This window comes from Phyllobates terribilis, unplaced genomic scaffold (assembly GCF_046119375.1).
Source record: "Phyllobates terribilis strain yellow unplaced genomic scaffold, ASM4611937v1 Scaffold_2__4_contigs__length_985480577, whole genome shotgun sequence".
NCBI lineage: Eukaryota > Metazoa > Chordata > Amphibia > Anura > Dendrobatidae > Phyllobates > Phyllobates terribilis.
In genome coordinates this window covers 195,244,971-195,263,345 of record NW_027362762.1, presented here as the reverse complement: position 1 = coordinate 195,263,345, position 18,375 = coordinate 195,244,971, and the positions used below count along the sequence as shown (strand labels likewise).

The 18,375-nt window shown below is 38.6% G+C and overlaps 1 protein-coding gene across 5 annotated transcripts in view; it reads right to left on the bottom strand.

The window, feature by feature from the left end:
• The window catches only part of ITGA7 (integrin subunit alpha 7), a 218,412-nt gene that overhangs the window by 60,296 nt on the left and 139,741 nt on the right, over positions 1-18,375 (bottom strand). For 3 of the 5 annotated variants that reach the window (XM_073663763.1, XM_073663762.1, XM_073663760.1), the window contains exons 4-7: positions 17,239-17,494; positions 15,797-15,928; positions 6,799-7,006; positions 6,110-6,303 (exon numbers count right to left, since the gene is read on the bottom strand). In XM_073663763.1, the coding sequence (XP_073519864.1) occupies positions 6,110-6,303; positions 6,799-7,006; positions 15,797-15,928; positions 17,239-17,494 (790 nt within the window). Of the gene's footprint in view, positions 1-6,109; positions 6,304-6,798; positions 7,007-15,272; positions 15,393-15,796; positions 15,929-17,238; positions 17,495-18,375 lie in introns of all 5 variants that reach the window. The other 2 variants (XM_073663764.1, XM_073663761.1) reach the window with 2 other exon arrangements.

Here is an 18,375-nt window from a genome sequence, read left to right as displayed (position 1 = left end):
CAGCGTGTCATCAGTGTTTTCCATCAGTGTGCCATCAGTGTGTCATCCTTGTATCTGTTTATACCATCCGTGTGTCACCAGTGAGCCATCAGTGTTTTCCATCAGTGTGCCATCAGTGTGTCATCTTTGTATCCGTTTATACCATCAGTGTGTCATCAGTGTTTTCCATCAGTGTGCCATCAGTGTGTCATCTTTGTATCCGTTTATACCATCAGTGTGTCATCAGTGTTTTTCACGAATGGATAAAGAAATAAATAAATGACAAAGCTTCTCTATACTTTGCAATGTTAAATATGTACAGCGCACTGATGCCATCCGTGTGCTGTATGGGTTTTTCGCAGATCCACAGACTTGCATTGGCCCTTGTCATCCTTGCTGAAAAAACATGGATATGTGAAAAGCAATATAGATTATAATGTAGAAACGGGTACCACACGGATGTCTGAATGAGGCCTAACACAAATACACATTTTTGTTAACCTTTTGGCATAAGTTTTGATTTTTATGCTGTTTAATTTTGGTGATTCACCAACAAATGTATTGTCACTCATCAAATCACAATATTTCTACAACATAATTAAAAGAATGTATAAGATAAGTAGAGCAAACACAATCAATTGGTAGCGGTGTCCGGCCGAAAATTTGTTTCAGTAGACCAAAACGGATTATCTTTCAATGACAATGATCGTTCATTGGTTTAATTACTACCAATAAATGGTTTTATTTAGCTGAAATCATTCACTGCTATTATCTGCAGAGTGTATGGGGCCTTAAGTCTATGGTGACTCAGTAGTTAGCACTGTTCTCTTGCAGCACTTTGGTCCAGGATACAAATCTGACCAAGAACAGCAGCTGCATGGCGTTTATATCTTATCCCTTTATTCATGTGGGTTTCCTCCAGGTAGTCCGGTCTCCCCCCACATTTGATAAAACATACTGATAGGGATTTAGGGTTGTGAGTGCCAATAGGGTGTGACAAAGTCACTGGCAATGAACTGGAGGAAAGATGTGTAGCACTGATATTGTTAGCTCCAGTATTAAACATAGGAAAAAGGTTTCAGCACACGAAGAACGAGGGGTTAATCCGCCATCTTTAGTGCTTGGATGATTAAACACCTGTAGAAAGGGAGGAGGTCAGAGGATAAATTCCCAGCCTGTTAGAGCATTTGGTGTGGGGTGGGGTGGTGTGGGGTGGTGTGGTGTGGTGTGGTGTGGTGTGGGGTGGGGTGGGTCGGGAGGTGAAAGCTCTGGAGCTGTTTTGTCATGTGAAGACAAGCTAAACATTGGGTTTTTTGTTCCTGAAGCGGGCAGTTACTCGTAGCAACAAGGACTGTGCCATATGTTATGTTTTGGTTTTCCTGTTAGGCTAGGAAGGCCGTCTTTGTTTTGCTAACATTGCCGTGGTTTATGCAGTGCTCTTAACCCACAGAAGATTTAAAGTGAGCCGATCTACTACAGGGGACTGTGAGTGATGACAATATCTGTAATAAGCTGCAAAATATTTTGGCACTATATAGGAAAGAATAAATGAAAAATAAAATATTTTATTGAAAACCCGAAAATCAACACACAAAACAAAAAACAACTGCATTAGGAAACTGGATTCAAATGTGCCACTTTTATGATAAACTACAGACCAGAGGCTTTTTGCATGGAGGATGGTGGTGCAAATTTATTCCAGATCTTGCCCTTGGTTGAATATAAACCCAACACTGCTGTGCTGCAAGGCAGCAGTAATACCCACTGAGCCACCATGACTGCAAACTGACCTTACAAAAATGTGTTTATTTTGAAGATAAGTATCTTTCATATCCATTATCACAATTACTTTGTTGTGAAATAAAAGCAGATAGAATCTTTTGTACTAAAACAAAAAGCCCCTGAAATCCAAAGGAGATTTTTTTTTACTTTAAGGCTGTGTGCCCACGATGCATTTTTTAAGCGTTTCCACAGCGGCAAAAACGCTGCAGAAATGCTTAAAAAATGCATGGTAGAAGGCCTGCCATGGTCCCCAATGATAATCCGCATGTGCTGTGCACATGCTGCGGAAATATTCGCTGCGGATTATCATTGCGGAAAAAAACGCAGCACTACCAATTATTTTGCGGAAGCGCTGCGTTTTCGCTGCCATTGACTTGCATTGAAACGCATGGATTACGCATCACTGCATATGTAGATGCGCATTCCACGTGTTTCAATGTGTGGATGGTACCCGGGTGTGGAGGACAGGAGACTCTCCTCTGGACCCGGGTACCATAGAACCTGTGAAAAAAAGAATAAAATAAAAAATATATGTTATATTTACCTTCTGATGGCCCCCGCTGCGCTTGTCCTCACTTGCCGGCAGATCGCGGTGGACTGAAGGACCTGCGCTGACGTCATAGTGACGTCAGCGCAGGACCTGCGCTGACGTCAAGAGACTCAGAAAGAGAATAGGAGGGATCCAATGGCTGGATGTCCTTAAGGACAAAAATGTCCAGGAAGGATGGGAAATTTTTAAAAATGAGATTCTCAAAGCACAATCGTTAACAATCCCGAAAAGTAGGAAGAATGGGAAGCATTTAAGGAAACCAGGATGGATGAACACAGAACTTAAACACATGCTAAAAAGAAAGAAAGAAATGTTTATTAAATGGAAAGAGGGAGGCATATCTAAAGAAGATTATAATGCAGTCTGCAGATCCTGCAGGGCACGTATCAGGTTAGCTAAAGCTGACAATGAATTAAGGCTTGCAAGAGATGTCAAAAGCAATAAAAAAGGATTTTGGGGGTATGTCAAAAGTAAAAGAAAAGTCAAAGATGCTATAGGATTTTTACAGGATGAAAATGGAGAAATGGTAAGAGAGGATGTTGAGAAGGCCGAACTTTTTAATTCCTATTTTGCATCTGTTTTCTCTCAGAAAGAAAATGTAACATCAACTGATCTTCACTGTCCTTTTAAAGGAATAGAGGAATCCAAGTTATCTGTAAACAGAAAGATTGTGAGGGAATATTTAGCTAACATAAATGAGTTCAAGTCTCCAGGTCCAGATGAATTACACCCCAGAGTACTGAAGGAGATCGTAGAAGAAATTTTAGAACCACTCTCCATAATCTTTGAAAATTCTTGGAGAACAGGAGAAGTCCCAGAAGACTGGAGAAGAGCAAATGTTGTTCCTATCTTCAAAAAGGGGAAGAAGGTGGACCCAGGGAACTATAGGCCGGTGAGTCTGACTTCTATACCAGGAAAGATCTTTGAACAAATTATTAAACAACATGTATGTAAGTACATGGATAAGAATGAAGTGATTAACCAGAGTCAGCATGGGTTTGTAACTAACAAGTCATGTCAGACTAACTTAATTTCCTTCTATGACAGAATCACTGACTGGGTGGATCAGGGAAATGCTGTAGATATAGTATATCTTGACTTCAGCAAAGCATTTGACAAAGTATCTCACACCATCCTTATTGAAAAAATGACCAAGTATGCAATGGACCAGGCAACTGTTAGGTGGATTCATAACTGGCTTAGTGATCGGACTCAAAGGGTGGTTGTAAATGGCTTCACATCCAGCTGGATGAATGTCTCAAGTGGGGTACCACAGGGCTCCGTCCTGGGACCTGTATTGTTCAACATCTTTATCAATGATTTAGATGAAGGAATTGAGGGTAAACTGATTAAATTTGCTGATGACACAAAGCTAGGAGGGATAGCTAATACTAGAGAAGAGAGAGAGAGGATTCAAAAAGACCTAAATAAACTGGAGCAGTGGGCAGCAACCAACAGAATGGTTTTTAACAGGGAAAAATGCAAAGTACTACATCTGGGCAATAAAAATGAAAAAAGCATATACAGAATGGGAGGAATAGAGCTAAGCAACAGTACATGTGAAAAAGACTTAGGTATACTAATAGATCATAGACTGAACATGAGTCAACAGTGTGATGCAGCAGCAAAAAAGGCAAATACAATTCTGGGATGTATTAACAGAAGCATACAGTCTAGATCACGTGAAGTCATTATCGGTCTTTACTCCTCTTTGGTCAGACCTCATCTGGAATACTGTGTACAGTTTTGGGCACCACATTTTAAAAAAGACATAGACAAACTGGAGCAAGTTCAGAGAAGAGCGACCAGAATGGTGACTGGTCTGCAAACCATGTCCTATGAGAAACGGTTGCAGGATTTGGGAATGTTTAGCTTGCAAAAAAGAAGACTGAGAGGAGACTTAATAGCTGTCTACAAATATGTCAAGGGCTGTCACATTGTAGAAGGATCATCTTTATTCTCATTTGCACAAGGAAAGACTAGAAGCAATGGGATGAAACTAAATGGGAGGAGACACAGATTAGATATTAGAAAAAACTTTTTGACAGTTAGGGTGATTAATGAGTGGAACAGGCTGCCACGAGAGGTGGTGAGTTCCCCTTCAATGGACGTCTTCAAACAGAGGCTGGACAGACATCTGTCTGAGATGATCTAGTGAATCCTGCTTTGAGCAGGGGGTTGGACCAGATGACCCAGGAGGTCCCTTCCAACTCTACCATTCTATGATTCTATGATTCATATGACGGGTCACGCGACACTGACGTCGGCAGGTCCTTCAGTGTACTGCGAGCTGCAGACAAGGGAGAACAGAGCGAAGCAAGACAGCGCGGGCCATCGGAAGGTAAGTACAGATTTATTTTTTACCATTCTTTCGGTCACACTATATAAATCCATGCCGTTTGCATGGATTTATATAGTGTGACCAAGTTGACAAGCACTTTCCAAGTGATGCTAAAATCGCTTGGAAAGCGCTTGTCAACCCGCATGCGGAAATGCATGTGAAGAACGCTTCACATCCGCATGTCCCTGGCAGGAAAAACGCATGTACAATCCGCATGCGTTTTTTTCTGCCAGGGAGATGCAGAAATGCTCAGAAAAAATCCGGAGCATTTCTGCATCGTGGGCACATAGCCTTACTCAACTATTACAATGGACAAGGATATATCAAAATTTAGAGGTGGGAACAAACCCCAATCAAGCCCAAAATGATTACCAAAATATAAATAAGAAAAGCAGTGTGCATACTTGTGAGTATTTATAGATATGTAATGCAAAGATGCCAGGGTTTTTTCACAGCTTTCTGGGAAAACTCTATTAACTTTATATGCCCTAAAGGGGAATGTCAAAGGGTTTCAAAAGTGGAAAATCCCTTAAATGAAAAAAGATGTTGCAAAATAAAAAGGGAACTTTATCATAAAGGAGACTGCAGGAAAACATTTTTGGGATAGTCACTCTAGTTCCCATTGACCAACAAATGTATCATTTTTTTAAATGACAAAGAAATCACAATGCATAAAGAACCCAATGCAGAAAAGTGTAATGTGACACTCAACTATACAAATTCAAGGGCTTTTGTAGTAAGAAGTGATAAAAGTAAATTTTCTGTAAAGTGATATCTTTCTTGTTTGTTAGTGCAAGAAAGCCTATATCTGCACAAACAACTGTATCATATTTTATCCTTGGCCTGGCACAGATTGAAAGAATGTATTGCAGTTTGATAACTGAAACCTTGAAGTCTGTACTTTATTATATTTAAAGGGAATCGGTCATCAGGATTTCACACCCCAAACTATTTATATGTGCATGTAGCTCTTTCAAAGACAAGTCCAGCAATATCTTTACATGGCCAGTCTGTTCCTCCATTACTGAAAAATCTGTGTTTGACTTGATATACAAATTAAGCTGTAGATTTGAAGCCTCTGTCACTCCAGCTCTATTCCCCTCCCAGCGCCGCCTCCTCCTGCTTGACTGTTGGCTCCTTTGTCTGAAGTCACACAGCATAGAGGCTGTCAGTCAAGCAAGAGGAGGCGGAGCTGGTAAGAGAATAGAGCTGGAGTGACAGAGGCTTCAGATCAACAGCTTTGTTTGCATATCAATTCAAATGCTGATTTCTCATTAATGGAGGGACAGACTGGTCATGTAAATATATTGTTGGACTCATCTTTGAAAGAGCTACAAGTGCATATAAATAGTTTGGGGTGTGAAATCCTGTTGACATATTCACTTTAAGGGTAAATTATTTTAGAAATCATTAAAGAGTATAAATTGGAATCTCTGTATGTTGCATTTACTCCAGACCTTTAAATCCATCCTGGTTGATGTCTCCTAAGCTCTCTATGGTTAATCCAAACATGGAGCCATCTGTTCCATTCAGTCGAATAGGAGGAGAGCTGTCCAGTTTTCCACCTTTATTCATGTACACATAGACAGCTCCACCAATCTCCTCCTTGCGGGAGAAGTAATTAGGAGCTCCCACCAACAGATCTGTCCAACTAAATGATATAAAAATAAAAATGCTAAATCATATAGTAATCTGATCAATGAAGACAATGATGTAGCTGGAAAAATATAAAGGTAACAAATAAATAGAAAGAGGTCAAATAGAAACATGCACAATACTTTTATAAAAACAGATACAAAGAGCCATATACATATGCAGATATGCTTTCATTATATAACATATAACATATAAGCAAGTATGCACCAGTATTGTAAGTGGCACATCGTGCTGGGGAGCTTGGTATGGATTTTGCAGTTGGGACTTAGACCACCAAGTTCAACTTCAAGACAATACAATTTATGGATAATAGGAAAAAGTATTAAATTAAATATATTAATAGGTTCCTAAAAATGAATATAAATAATACAAATCATCAACTACATAAAAACATAACTGATACTGGTTGCTAAGCAGTTCTTTATATTTTCAGAGGTATGTGTGAACACAGTGTAATAATATTTTTACACAGTACAATTTAACGACTCACCTATCATTATTGAGATCCGCCATTACTACAGAGTATCCAAAGGATGAGGCCAGAGTTTCTCCCCATAGAGTCAGTTCTGGAACAAGTTGGCTTCCCCCTTCTCGGCGCAGAATAACCACAGCACCTGTGTGATTGGCCCGAGGAGCTCCGCTCACAAAGCTTAGCTTGTTTCGCCCTGTCACCCCCCACCCCGAGTCCACTGAGAAACCTGGAGAATGTAGGTCAAGAGTCAGCAAATGCTTTATCATGAACAGTAATCATACATATGGAAGCATCACACATAGGAGGAGATGTTAGAGGAATGAAACAGCATTGAGGGTTAGAGATCAGTAGGACACCCATGAAAAACCATGAAGCCAAGGTACAGATGAAAAGGTATTAAGGCCTGCATTAAAAAAAAAAAGTATTATAGTATAGTATTTCCTACTTCTTGTTTGTAGAGTTACAAATCTTGGAAAACTTACGGAAATTTAATAAGGCTGTGTACTGGTCACTAAGTGCACAAAACGTCTTTTTATGTTATATTGAAAAGCAAATCGTGATTAACTCTATTTTAAAAAGAATCAGTCAGCAAGATTTCACCCCCAAAATTATTTATGTGTGTGTGTAGCTCTTTCAAAGACAAGTCCAGCCATACCTTTACATGGCCAGTCCTTACCTCCAATACTGAGCAATCAGCATTTGAATTGATATGTAAATGAGACTGAAGAACTATTTGTAGATCTGAGGCCCCTGTCACTCCAGCTCTATTCTCATCTACTCATTCCTTGATTCACTTATATTATTTAGGGGGGTTTGCTTTGTCATAAACACATATTTTGACTGGTTATGCTGTGCTATTTATAGCCAGGGTTGCTTAGTTGGTCTACATTAATCGAATGTTATATAAGTGATGTAAAATATACCTGTGGCACATAACATAGTGGAGTTTATTGCTATTTTTATGCATATTATCATGAATTCCCCCATATGAAGATTGCACATGTTTTTGTCTGTTTTAAATGCTTTTAAAAAATTTTTCTTTTGTCTAAATGTAATCATGTAATAAAGATTTTTTTCACTTTTCCAACATTGGGTGTGCATGGTTATATATCCTGAGTCTTTTTCTTCCGAATAATCCAGCTCTATTCTCCTCATGGTGCCTCTTCCTCCATTTTTACTGAAAGGCTCATAGAGCCATCTTGACTGACAGGCGCTATACTGTGTGACTTCAAGCAAAGGAGATGTCAGTCAAGGAGGAGGTGGCGTTGGGCAAGGAATAGAGCTGGAGTGACAGAGGCTACACATCTCCGAATAGTCCTTCAGCCTCATTTATCATTTAAATGCAATGCTGATTTCCCAGTAGTAGAAGTATGAACTGGCCATGTAAAGGTAGTGCTTTGAAAAAGCTACACGCACATATAAATAGGTGTGAAATCCTGCTGACAGACACCCTTTAAGAAATCACAGGTACAGGTTGTAACTAGAGTATAGCAAAATTTGTCAAAAACAAAAAGTGAAAAAAAATATGTCTTCAACGAATGGTAGGAATGCTACACACCATTGAACTTTGCAATGATATACTGTGAATGGGCCATAGTGAATGAAAATGTGACCAAACTGCCTTATTAAATAAGTCTCAATGTTTCTACACTCATTCAGGAAGAGGGGAACGAAAATATCAGTGTACACCAACATTTTTCAACCATGTCAGCCAACATAACCTTATCTCATTGAATGGTTCAATTACCACTTACTATATAGTAATTGAAAAACCTCTTTAAAAGACTATTTGTAATGACTAAGCCCTTATCAAAACCAGTTTTCATTGGACAGATGTTTAGTTCTTCCACATATTATGCATTTATCTTCTATAAAGGAAAGATATCAACAGAAAATGACCTATTGTTTAAATCAGGTTATTTTAAGTTACATTACATATATTTGTTTGTTTTTTTAATTTGACAATTTTTTTTTTTATCTTTGCTTAAAAAAAAGCATCTTGCAGTTTTCACACCGCCCACTGGTTCTTTTCTAAACTCCTATTTTTCCAGGTACTGTTTTCTGCAGATTCATTATTATCACAGGGAGGATATGACATGCAACAGCTCTATACACAGCTGATCCACCAATTCCAATAGGCAGTGTCAGAGCTGACCCTGCTCCCACTCCCTTCACAATGACCTTTGCACACGCTCATTAGATGCTTCAATACAAAAGATAGGGTCGAGGTTTGTTTATTGCTGCTAATGTACATGTGGATTTCCTGAAACAACAGGAAATTAGATTCTAAAAAAGCCCTAGTGGCCATTGTGAAAATTGCAAGATTTCTATTCTTTATTTTTAACATAGATTATAATGTGTAAAAAAAAGAAAAAAAAAAAGTCAAAAATGTTTCAGAAGACACATTTAACATAAAAGCCTGATTTAAACAATACATTATTTTCTGATGATAGCTTTAACTTTACTTTGAAGACTACTTTTCAATGCAATTTGGAAGGTCATCTCAAACTATTTAACCGCATTAGCTGTCTGGGGTCTACAGGGTATGCACTCCACAGACTGAAAAACTCAGGTGTACACATATGAGAAAGGGAATTATACTTAATCCTATTTGTGGTGTCTAATTGGCTATTACCCAAAGTTAGCAGTGCTGCCAAGAGTGTGAGTGGTCAGCACAGGACTCTGGATTTTCTGTAGCCTTGGATCAGCTCCCCCTTATAGTCTTTCTCCTTAAACACAATGCATGTGTTAGTCTGGCCTGTAAAAATGGGCCATTATTAAACTCGACTAGTTTTGGTTGTATCGTCTCACCCTATGTATATAAAGGTCACATATGACCCAGTGGGCTAGATTTACCCAAAACTAGTTGAGCTGATACACTAAGTTAGAAATGATAGACATGAGGTTATAAGTGACTTCATCCACCTTTTTAGTAAGGATTTGCTTATTATCATGTGTAAAATGAGATATTAAGAAAAAACATTATAATTATTATTAGATTTATGTGCTGTTTAATTTCCCTTATTAAGAAGCTTCATTAAAGCCAACATGTACATTGATCTAGCCGCCAATGTTTTTGCAACAATCCACAATTCTTGCTTCATGATTGGAGGGATGAGCGCTGCCCTCAACTAAGTGCCACAAAGCATATGCCATCATATGTTATACTAGGACATATTGAGATGAGCATTCAATACTGAAAAACGTCTTATCATTGCCCAAAGTAATGATAAGTCCATTTGTTCCTGAAGCTCAATGTCTCAATGTTCAAAACCCATACAGACATACCTATATAGTCCCATGTTTACACTGAGATATGCTGCCGATAACAATTATTTTTAAGCTTCGGCAAATGAGCATTTTATTCATTTATCAGGTGTTTAGACAGGCCGAAATTGGGAAAGACTGATCCTATAAACTCGTTTCTGATTATTGGCATATATAAATGGGACTTAAAGGGAATCTGTCAGCAGGTTTTTGCTACCTCATCTGACAGCAGCATGATATAGGCAAAGAGACCCTGAATCCAACGATGTATCACTTATATTACTGGGTGCAGCCGTTCTGACACAGTTTTTCGATTCAGCAATGCAGCAGAGTTGAGACAGCTAACCCCACCCACACCAAGCGCACAGTGTGCTGCTTATCACAGGAGGGGGCGGAGTACTTGATTGCCTGTGTGCCAGCTAGTCACAGCAATATTAATCACCAGATGATTAAACCTCCAATCTAAGTAAACAAAACCACACATATGAAACATTGTTAAATTCAGTGTTTTTATACCTACCTCATGCTGTCGTCAGATTACATAGCAAAAACCTGCTGACAGATTCCCTTTAAAAAAAGTATTCAAATTATCTCTCCTCCAGAAAAAGCATAAAGGTTTCTCTCTAGTTCCAACCATTGGAGTTAGTTTACATCAATGGATGGTTCAGGAAAGACAGCTTTCATTATTCTGGATAAGAGATAATTTGTATACCCTTTTTTACCCCCTCAAAGCACTGCCTGGCCTATAAGAGTGTCTACGCCAGCTGGTGGTCTCAGCAATGTGAAACACTACTTCTATTATTATTATTATCATTATAATTATTTAAACTTATATAATACTTATATAATATACTTACTTAATAAGAGACTTATATAACATAATATAATGATATATAGACTCCCTAGATTTATCATGAATAACTGACTCCAATATTAGTGAGGGAACCTATCATACAAACACCGTAACCACTTCTGCTATGCAAACTATACAGTCAACCTCCCAAATCCTTGAATGCTTCAGTTCTTATCAGAAATATAAAGGACCCCCTAATAAAAAATACTAAGGGGTCTAAGTTCCATTTCCAGAAAACCTTCAAGGATTCCTGATTCTTGCAGAAATTTTTGCAGTAACTAAGAAAAATGGCTATAATTCTTCATTATAAAGATATAAAAGAAGAGCCAAATATTGGGCACTAGAAGAAAAGTAACAATGCCTGAAAAAAGTCATGAATCTAGGGATGCAAAGCAAACTGTTCACTGTGCCAACCTTTAGTACATTTACAGGGATGGTAAAGAGAAAAACTGTATTTCAACCAATGTCGAAAAAATCACCTATGCAACGCACATGATAGCTTACTATATCTTATGACATTTGTAAAGATATTCTGATTTTTACTGTGGACCGGAGAGTGTTTATTTTACATAGTGTACAGATTGTTGCCAATGAGATTGACCACCAGAGTCTGGCTGAATGTGTGCAGTAGCTACATTCCAAACTGCCGAGTTAACTCCTGAGATCCCAGCCACATCTCTCCAGACCCTTAATTTTTATAGCATAGTTAGCAGCTCGCCTACAGTGGCCAGTGGACATAAGATTATGTGGGTAAACTGAGGTATTAGCTTCAAAAATATGTAGCCATTGGACACTGCATGCCAGCATCATTTTAGCAGAATCATGAAAACTATAAAGCATTTTAGTTAAAACAAAAAAAAACAACATTTTGATTCTACCTGTACAATATCTATTGTCTACACATTTATTTAACCGACAGTTATTTCACCCAACTCCCCCATAACTGTCTATTATACCAATGGAATAAAGGAAATAAGCAGATGCCAGACCCACTGGCAGTGGCATATCTCCAGCGGGAAGAATGGAATGGGCATGATGAAATCCAAAATGCCTACATTCTTTCACTCCAGACAGCTGCCTTTGGAATATGGCCAGGAAATCTACATACATATTTGACGGTTGATGACTCCTAAATTAACTTTTATATAATGTGTATGGCCAGCTTTACAGAATAGCTAAGATTCAGTGTGTTCTAAGGAGAAAAAAATTGCCATTTTCATCTACCTACAGAATGTCTCCTTCATGCTTTTTTATGATGTAGTTAAGACTACTGTGCTGTTCACATTAGACATGTTGGGAGCTGCAAGTGTACGTCATGAATACATTCTAAAAGTTATATATCAATTATATTTCCTATAAAGGTGGATGATGCTTCGCATACCATGTGTGCCGTGATTGTTAAAGCTAAAGGAAACTTAAGGAGCATTGTAGAAACAGTAGCGTCATGGAGCTGAGTTAGCAAATACTTGAAAGCAGCAAAGCCTTTTGCAAAATAATTTAAAGAAGAACTCACAGTTTTTTTTTCTTCTAACAGTGCTTCCCCCACCTGATTGTCTGTCACTCTGTACCTTGTTACATTTAGTGTACTTCTTTCTATGCAGTTCAGCCCCCAGCTTTCTTCCCTACAGCCCCCATCTGGTTTCCCATCTCTTATCCCGCATGTCATTCTTCTATGCTCTGCTATCAATCCCATGTTACATCGCATGACCAGCTAGAGCCAATAACACCTCTGCCTGCTGCAGTAACACTGATTATCCTCTACTCTGTATTCTCCTAAATCAACTAACAAATTATAACTATACAGTAAGGAAAGCTGAACTGTGATCTACATTATAACTGCGTGACATGCACTGTGCAGTCATTATCATTATCTTTGATATTAGCTTCTGTTTTTCCCCTTAGCGCAGTGCATACAATTTCATCATATAGTAAGTTCTAGTGACTCACATGGAGACACCCTTGAAATAATATAAAGCTATGTAATTCCTAAGGAGCTATGGTATACTTCTCTACAGTTAAAGGGGTTGTCCGGTACTTTAAAAAAAATGCCAGTGTGTTTTAATGCTAAATACAACCTTCTTTCTAATTACCTTGCGCTGCTGATACTGCCTGTGAGCAGCGCTATCGGTGGCCGCTCACAGGCATCACGACAAGTGAGGCGTGACTCAGCGCTGGGGTCCCCGCGGTGGCTTGCTGTGGGCGGGGTTATTCCCCTGCGTAACACCCAGCATCCACCACGCACTTTCCCAGTGAATGAGGACAGGGAGAGAGCACAGTGGATGCCGGGTGTGACACAGGGGAATAACCCTGCCCACAACCCGGTAGCCACCGGTGGAACGCGGAAGAGGGACCTCGGCTGCAGCCGCAACTTGTCGTGACATCAGTTGATGTCAGCGCCGGCTGCGGCCACCGATAGCGCCGTTCATAGGCAGTATCAGCAGCGCAAGGTAATTAGAAAGAAGGTTGTATTTAGCATTAAAACACACTGGCATTTTTTTAAAAGTACCGGACAACCCCTTTAAGTCATGTGATCAAGTGGTACATATAGAGTAGTGCAAGATTGCACACACACATATACATATACATACATACATATACATATATATATATATATATATATATATATATATATGTATATATATATATATATAGTATGCAAAAGTTTTAAGCACTTGTAGGAAAAAATGCTGCAAAGTAAAGTAAAAATGCTTTCAAAAATAGAAGTGTAAATAGTTTATTACTATCAATTAACAAAATGAAAAGTGAATGAACAGATGAGAAATCTAAATCAAAATTTGTCATGATCACTAGAAATGAGTGGCTTTGACAAAATTTTAATTCATCAAATCTCACAGATTTTTCCAGGAAATTTGATTCGCAGCTAAGGTATTCTTGCAATACCATCAGGGAGGTGTCTGAGTGGCTCTAAATTTATTCTGCAACAGGAAAATGAACCTAAACAGAATATATTTGGAGCCAAATTATTGGAGAAGATCAAGGATCCCTGGAAGTGATGATCTGGCCCCCACAGAGCCCTGTTCTCAACATCATCGAGTCTGTCTGGGATTACATGAAGAGACAGAAGGATTTGCATAAGCGACATCCACAGGAGATCTGTAGTTAGTTCTCCAAGATGTTTGGAGGAACCTCCCTGACACATTTCTTCAAAAACTGTTTGGGCGTGTACCTAGAAGAATCGATGCTGCTTTGAAGGCAAAGGACGGTCACACCAAGGATGTAGATTTCTCTGATATTCACTCACTTTGCATTCTGTCATTTTTTCCACACCTGCCTAAAACTTTTGCAGAGTGCATTATTATCTGCATAATATTATTAATATTATGTGCATAATATATCTGTAATTGTACACATTCGGTGAGTAGTGACAGAATGATTTAAAAAAAAAAACTAAAAAAAAACTGGAGTGCTACTTTAATGCATAGCTTTTACATGAATAGTCTATGATACTCAAATAAGGGACAAGTAATACTAGCATCATAATACGATTATATATTGTAGTAAAGCTATATTCAGATAATTTACCATTTTACAATAATAAGCACATGATGAAGAAATGTTTGCAGTTACAGTGACACTATTTGAGTATCATTGGCTTGCATAGCATAGTAATTCTAGTAAAGACTAATATTGCTTAGATTCTGATGCAGGCAAGAAAAGCAACATGGAGGTTTGCTTGGCGAAGATTGCTGCATTGATTATAGGAAAGATGCAAAGACAGATGTCACATGCATAGACCATAGCTCGAACATGAAATAAGCAGAAAATGGAAACCGATAAATCAAAACCATTGAAATATCCTTTCAATATACATTGACTTTAAGGGTTACATGCATTATGACAACGGTACAGATTTATATCATGCATGCCGCCAGCCGTCAGTGCGATATTTACAATACTCAAAACTAATTTTATAAAATAGTTGAAATGTATTTCTTAATTGTGTTACAATATAGTTGAGATAGAGACACCTTTTCTCAAAGGAATATTTTTTGTAAGTGTTAATAAAGATCCAATTTCATGGTCAGTTCAAAAGAAATATTACGGAACTAGAAAATGATTAACTCCACTATATTGTTACACGTATTCTTTGCATTAGCCATAGTATAGTCCTCATTGAAAGACAATCCAACCCAAAGGGGCAAACTTATGTAATAGAACAGACCATCAAGAATTATAAAAAAAAACACAGAAAACAAAAACCATGCTTAAGACACCATCGTAACACCATGCACATAAAATATGAGCTTGCATTCACCAGAGCAGATGGAAGGGCAGACAAGATATGGCTGACAGGACCATGCAGGAGGTAGGAGCTGAACCCGGCCCACACACACGTATGCAAGTTACAAACCTAAATAGCTATTGTGAGCTACGTCAGGACCCAGCCTGGCTCCCTCTTCCCTGGGTTCCGGCGATTTATAAACCAGCTGATCCGGGTCTGAACTATCAATGTTTGTGACAAACAAGAGTCCTGTGCCATGACCATGAATCCCCCAGGAAGAGTGACAGAGGTGTGGAAGAGAGAAAGAAAAGGGAAAACATATTAGAAGGGCTACAACACAAGTGTGTCATGGCCGACGATGCTGAGAGAGAAGATATGAGAGAGGAAGACACTACCATGTCCTAACCAAGCAAGCAGTCTTTTATGTGTTACTAGGTCCTCCTAGGACCTCCTCTATTAGTGCAGAGAGGGAAAAAAAGCTCCCAATATGGAGGCCTCCACCTGACCACATATTAATTGATGATTTATTCATTTGAGCATTGTAGTCATCATGTTCTTGGAGTTGTGGTCGGAACTGTGATAAAATAAGCCATTTTTTGTGTGCTTCTTTCTCTCTCAGTCTCTCTCTCCATCAGCCGGCCATGAACCCATACCAAGATAACTGTGAGATGGCAGAGGGATCAATTCAGGTTTCTGGCTGTTTTCCCCAGCAACTTCATAAGGCCCATCATCATAGGTACCAAGCTCCAGAACGGTTTGATTAAAGAGCTCCACACGCAGCTCACCTGGGAGGTAAAGTGAGCATGAGAACCATAAAATACCATATACCCCACAATACGACGTACAATGAGCTGCACACTAAAATATCAGTCATTAGACAATCACAGGACACATAAAACACTTTCATTGTCTTCACTCTTCCTCATTCCAAGCAACATGTCATTTTAAAGAATGACCCCTGGAGGAAAACAAGGAATGTCTATTAATGAGACACAAACTATCTAGAGAACTAGAGTAGCCAAGGCTCGATTACCTGGAGAAGAATGTATCTGGGCTCTTCTGCTCTATTTATGGGCCGAATATGCTGTGTATTATAAGGTGGTCCATATACTAGATCATTAAATGCTATACTGTATTATGCAGAACTATACAGGGTCCATAGTGTGCAAATGAGATGTGGGCAGTTCTAACGTCTCCTAATCTCTATTTGTTCTCAGGAGAAACATGCTCCAATTCAGCAGATCACTGAAGTAAAAAAGTAATAATACATTTTAGGAGATAAGATGAGGGAGTAGCAGGAGTTAATTAAAGAAAGCAATAATGTACATTCCTACAGTCACTGCATTAATGTGTCTTACACAACACAAGGGCACTTGCTGGATTTTACTTGGACTGAAATGTCAATATATGCTCTACTGTATGTCAAAATCAGGATTTTAACTCTGTTTAATTCACTGTAAATTCTCCTATAAAAGCTATTAAAGTTTACACATACACTACAGAGCTGAATTCACTATTCTGCAGATTATGGAAATCTCCAAGCGTTACCTGTTGGCTTATAGCGTTTCTAAAACCAAATATGTACTTCCCAATTCCTGCTTAAGCAAGGCACGTTGTATTTATTTTACTCATATTGCCAAAACAGTGGTCTGATTTGGTCACAAGTCATGTGCTGCCACCCCCAAAACATTGCAGTGTAGGGATGTGGTGTCTAAGGACAGAAAACTGGAAAGGATAGCGAGTAATGTAGATAAATGTGTATATAAGAAGAAAAGGGTTTTCATACTGTATTAAATTAATATTTTGGGGGCTTTACTGCAGTGTATGTGAGTAATTGTTGGAAACCCCCTTTTAATGATGGCAATGTTTGCTATGATACTTTGTATTTTTGGATATTTAGTCTTTACTCCATCACTGTATAGTTGTCTGCTTTAGGAAAACTAAAATAATACTAAAGGTAATGAGTTCATAACCAGTCAAGTGAGAAAAAAATATTTGGAACCAGTTTGCTATTTAGTCTACAATAAACAGAATTTCCTTATAATATATTTTATAAATCTAAAATTATAGCAAATCTTATAGCTACAGTACATACCTTTCCAGTTGTAGGTCCCAGGTGCCCCAAATATGATATAATGGCTGTCTGAAGTGAATCCAGCTGACATGCCTTGTTGGCAGAACCCAAACATCTCGTGTCCTTGTGGTCGACCCTCGCAGAACTTCCATTCCCCTCCATCCAGATCATCATTGACAGTCAAGTCTTCACTCAATACAAAGCAGCGACCAATCACATCTCTTGTTTCTGATGGCTGGGTCACTCTTTGTCGAGACTCGTATAGATGAGCGCAAGTCTGATCAGAAACAAGACAGGAATATAGTGACATTATCAGGATGGTGAAGACCTCTATATAATCCTCAATAACATATCTGTCTATAAGGAAGGTTCCTCCCAGATCAGGCCTTTCTACATTTATTACATCGATATGTTTTGGAAAAATTTTGCATGTTTTGCTATTTGTCTATTGTTACAAAATTAGATATTTGTGCCATCCATTGCTTTCGCTTACATAAAATAATCTTATAAATAAAGGATATATTCACATTTACAGGTGCTTCTCACAAAATTAGAATATCATCAAAAAGTTAATTTATTTCAGTTCTTCAATCCAAAAAGTGAAATTCATATATTATATAGAGTCATTACAAACAGAGTGATCTATTTCATGTGTTTTTTTTCTGTTAATGTTGATGATTATGGCTTGCAGCCAACGAAAACACAAAAGTCATTATCTCAGTAAATTAGAATAATTAACAAAAACACCTGCAAAGGCTTCCTACGCATTTAAAAAGGTCCCTTAGTCTGTTTCAGTAGGCTCCACAATCATGGGGAAGACTGCAGACTTGACAGATGTCCAGAAGGCAGTCATTGACACACTGCACAAGGAGGGTAAGCCACAAAAGGTCATTGCTAAAAAACTGGCTGTTCACAAAGTGCTGTATGCAAGCATATTAATGGCAAGTTGAGTGGAAGGAAAAAGTGTTGTAGAAAAAGGTGCACAAAGCAACCGGGATAACCGCAGCCTTGAAAGGAATTTTAAGAAAAGGCCATTCAAAAATTTTGGGCAGATTCACAGGGAGTGGACTGCTGCTGGAGTCATTGCTTCAAGAGCCACCACACAAACGTATCCAGGACATGGGCTACAAGTGTCACATTCCTTGTGTCAAGCCACTC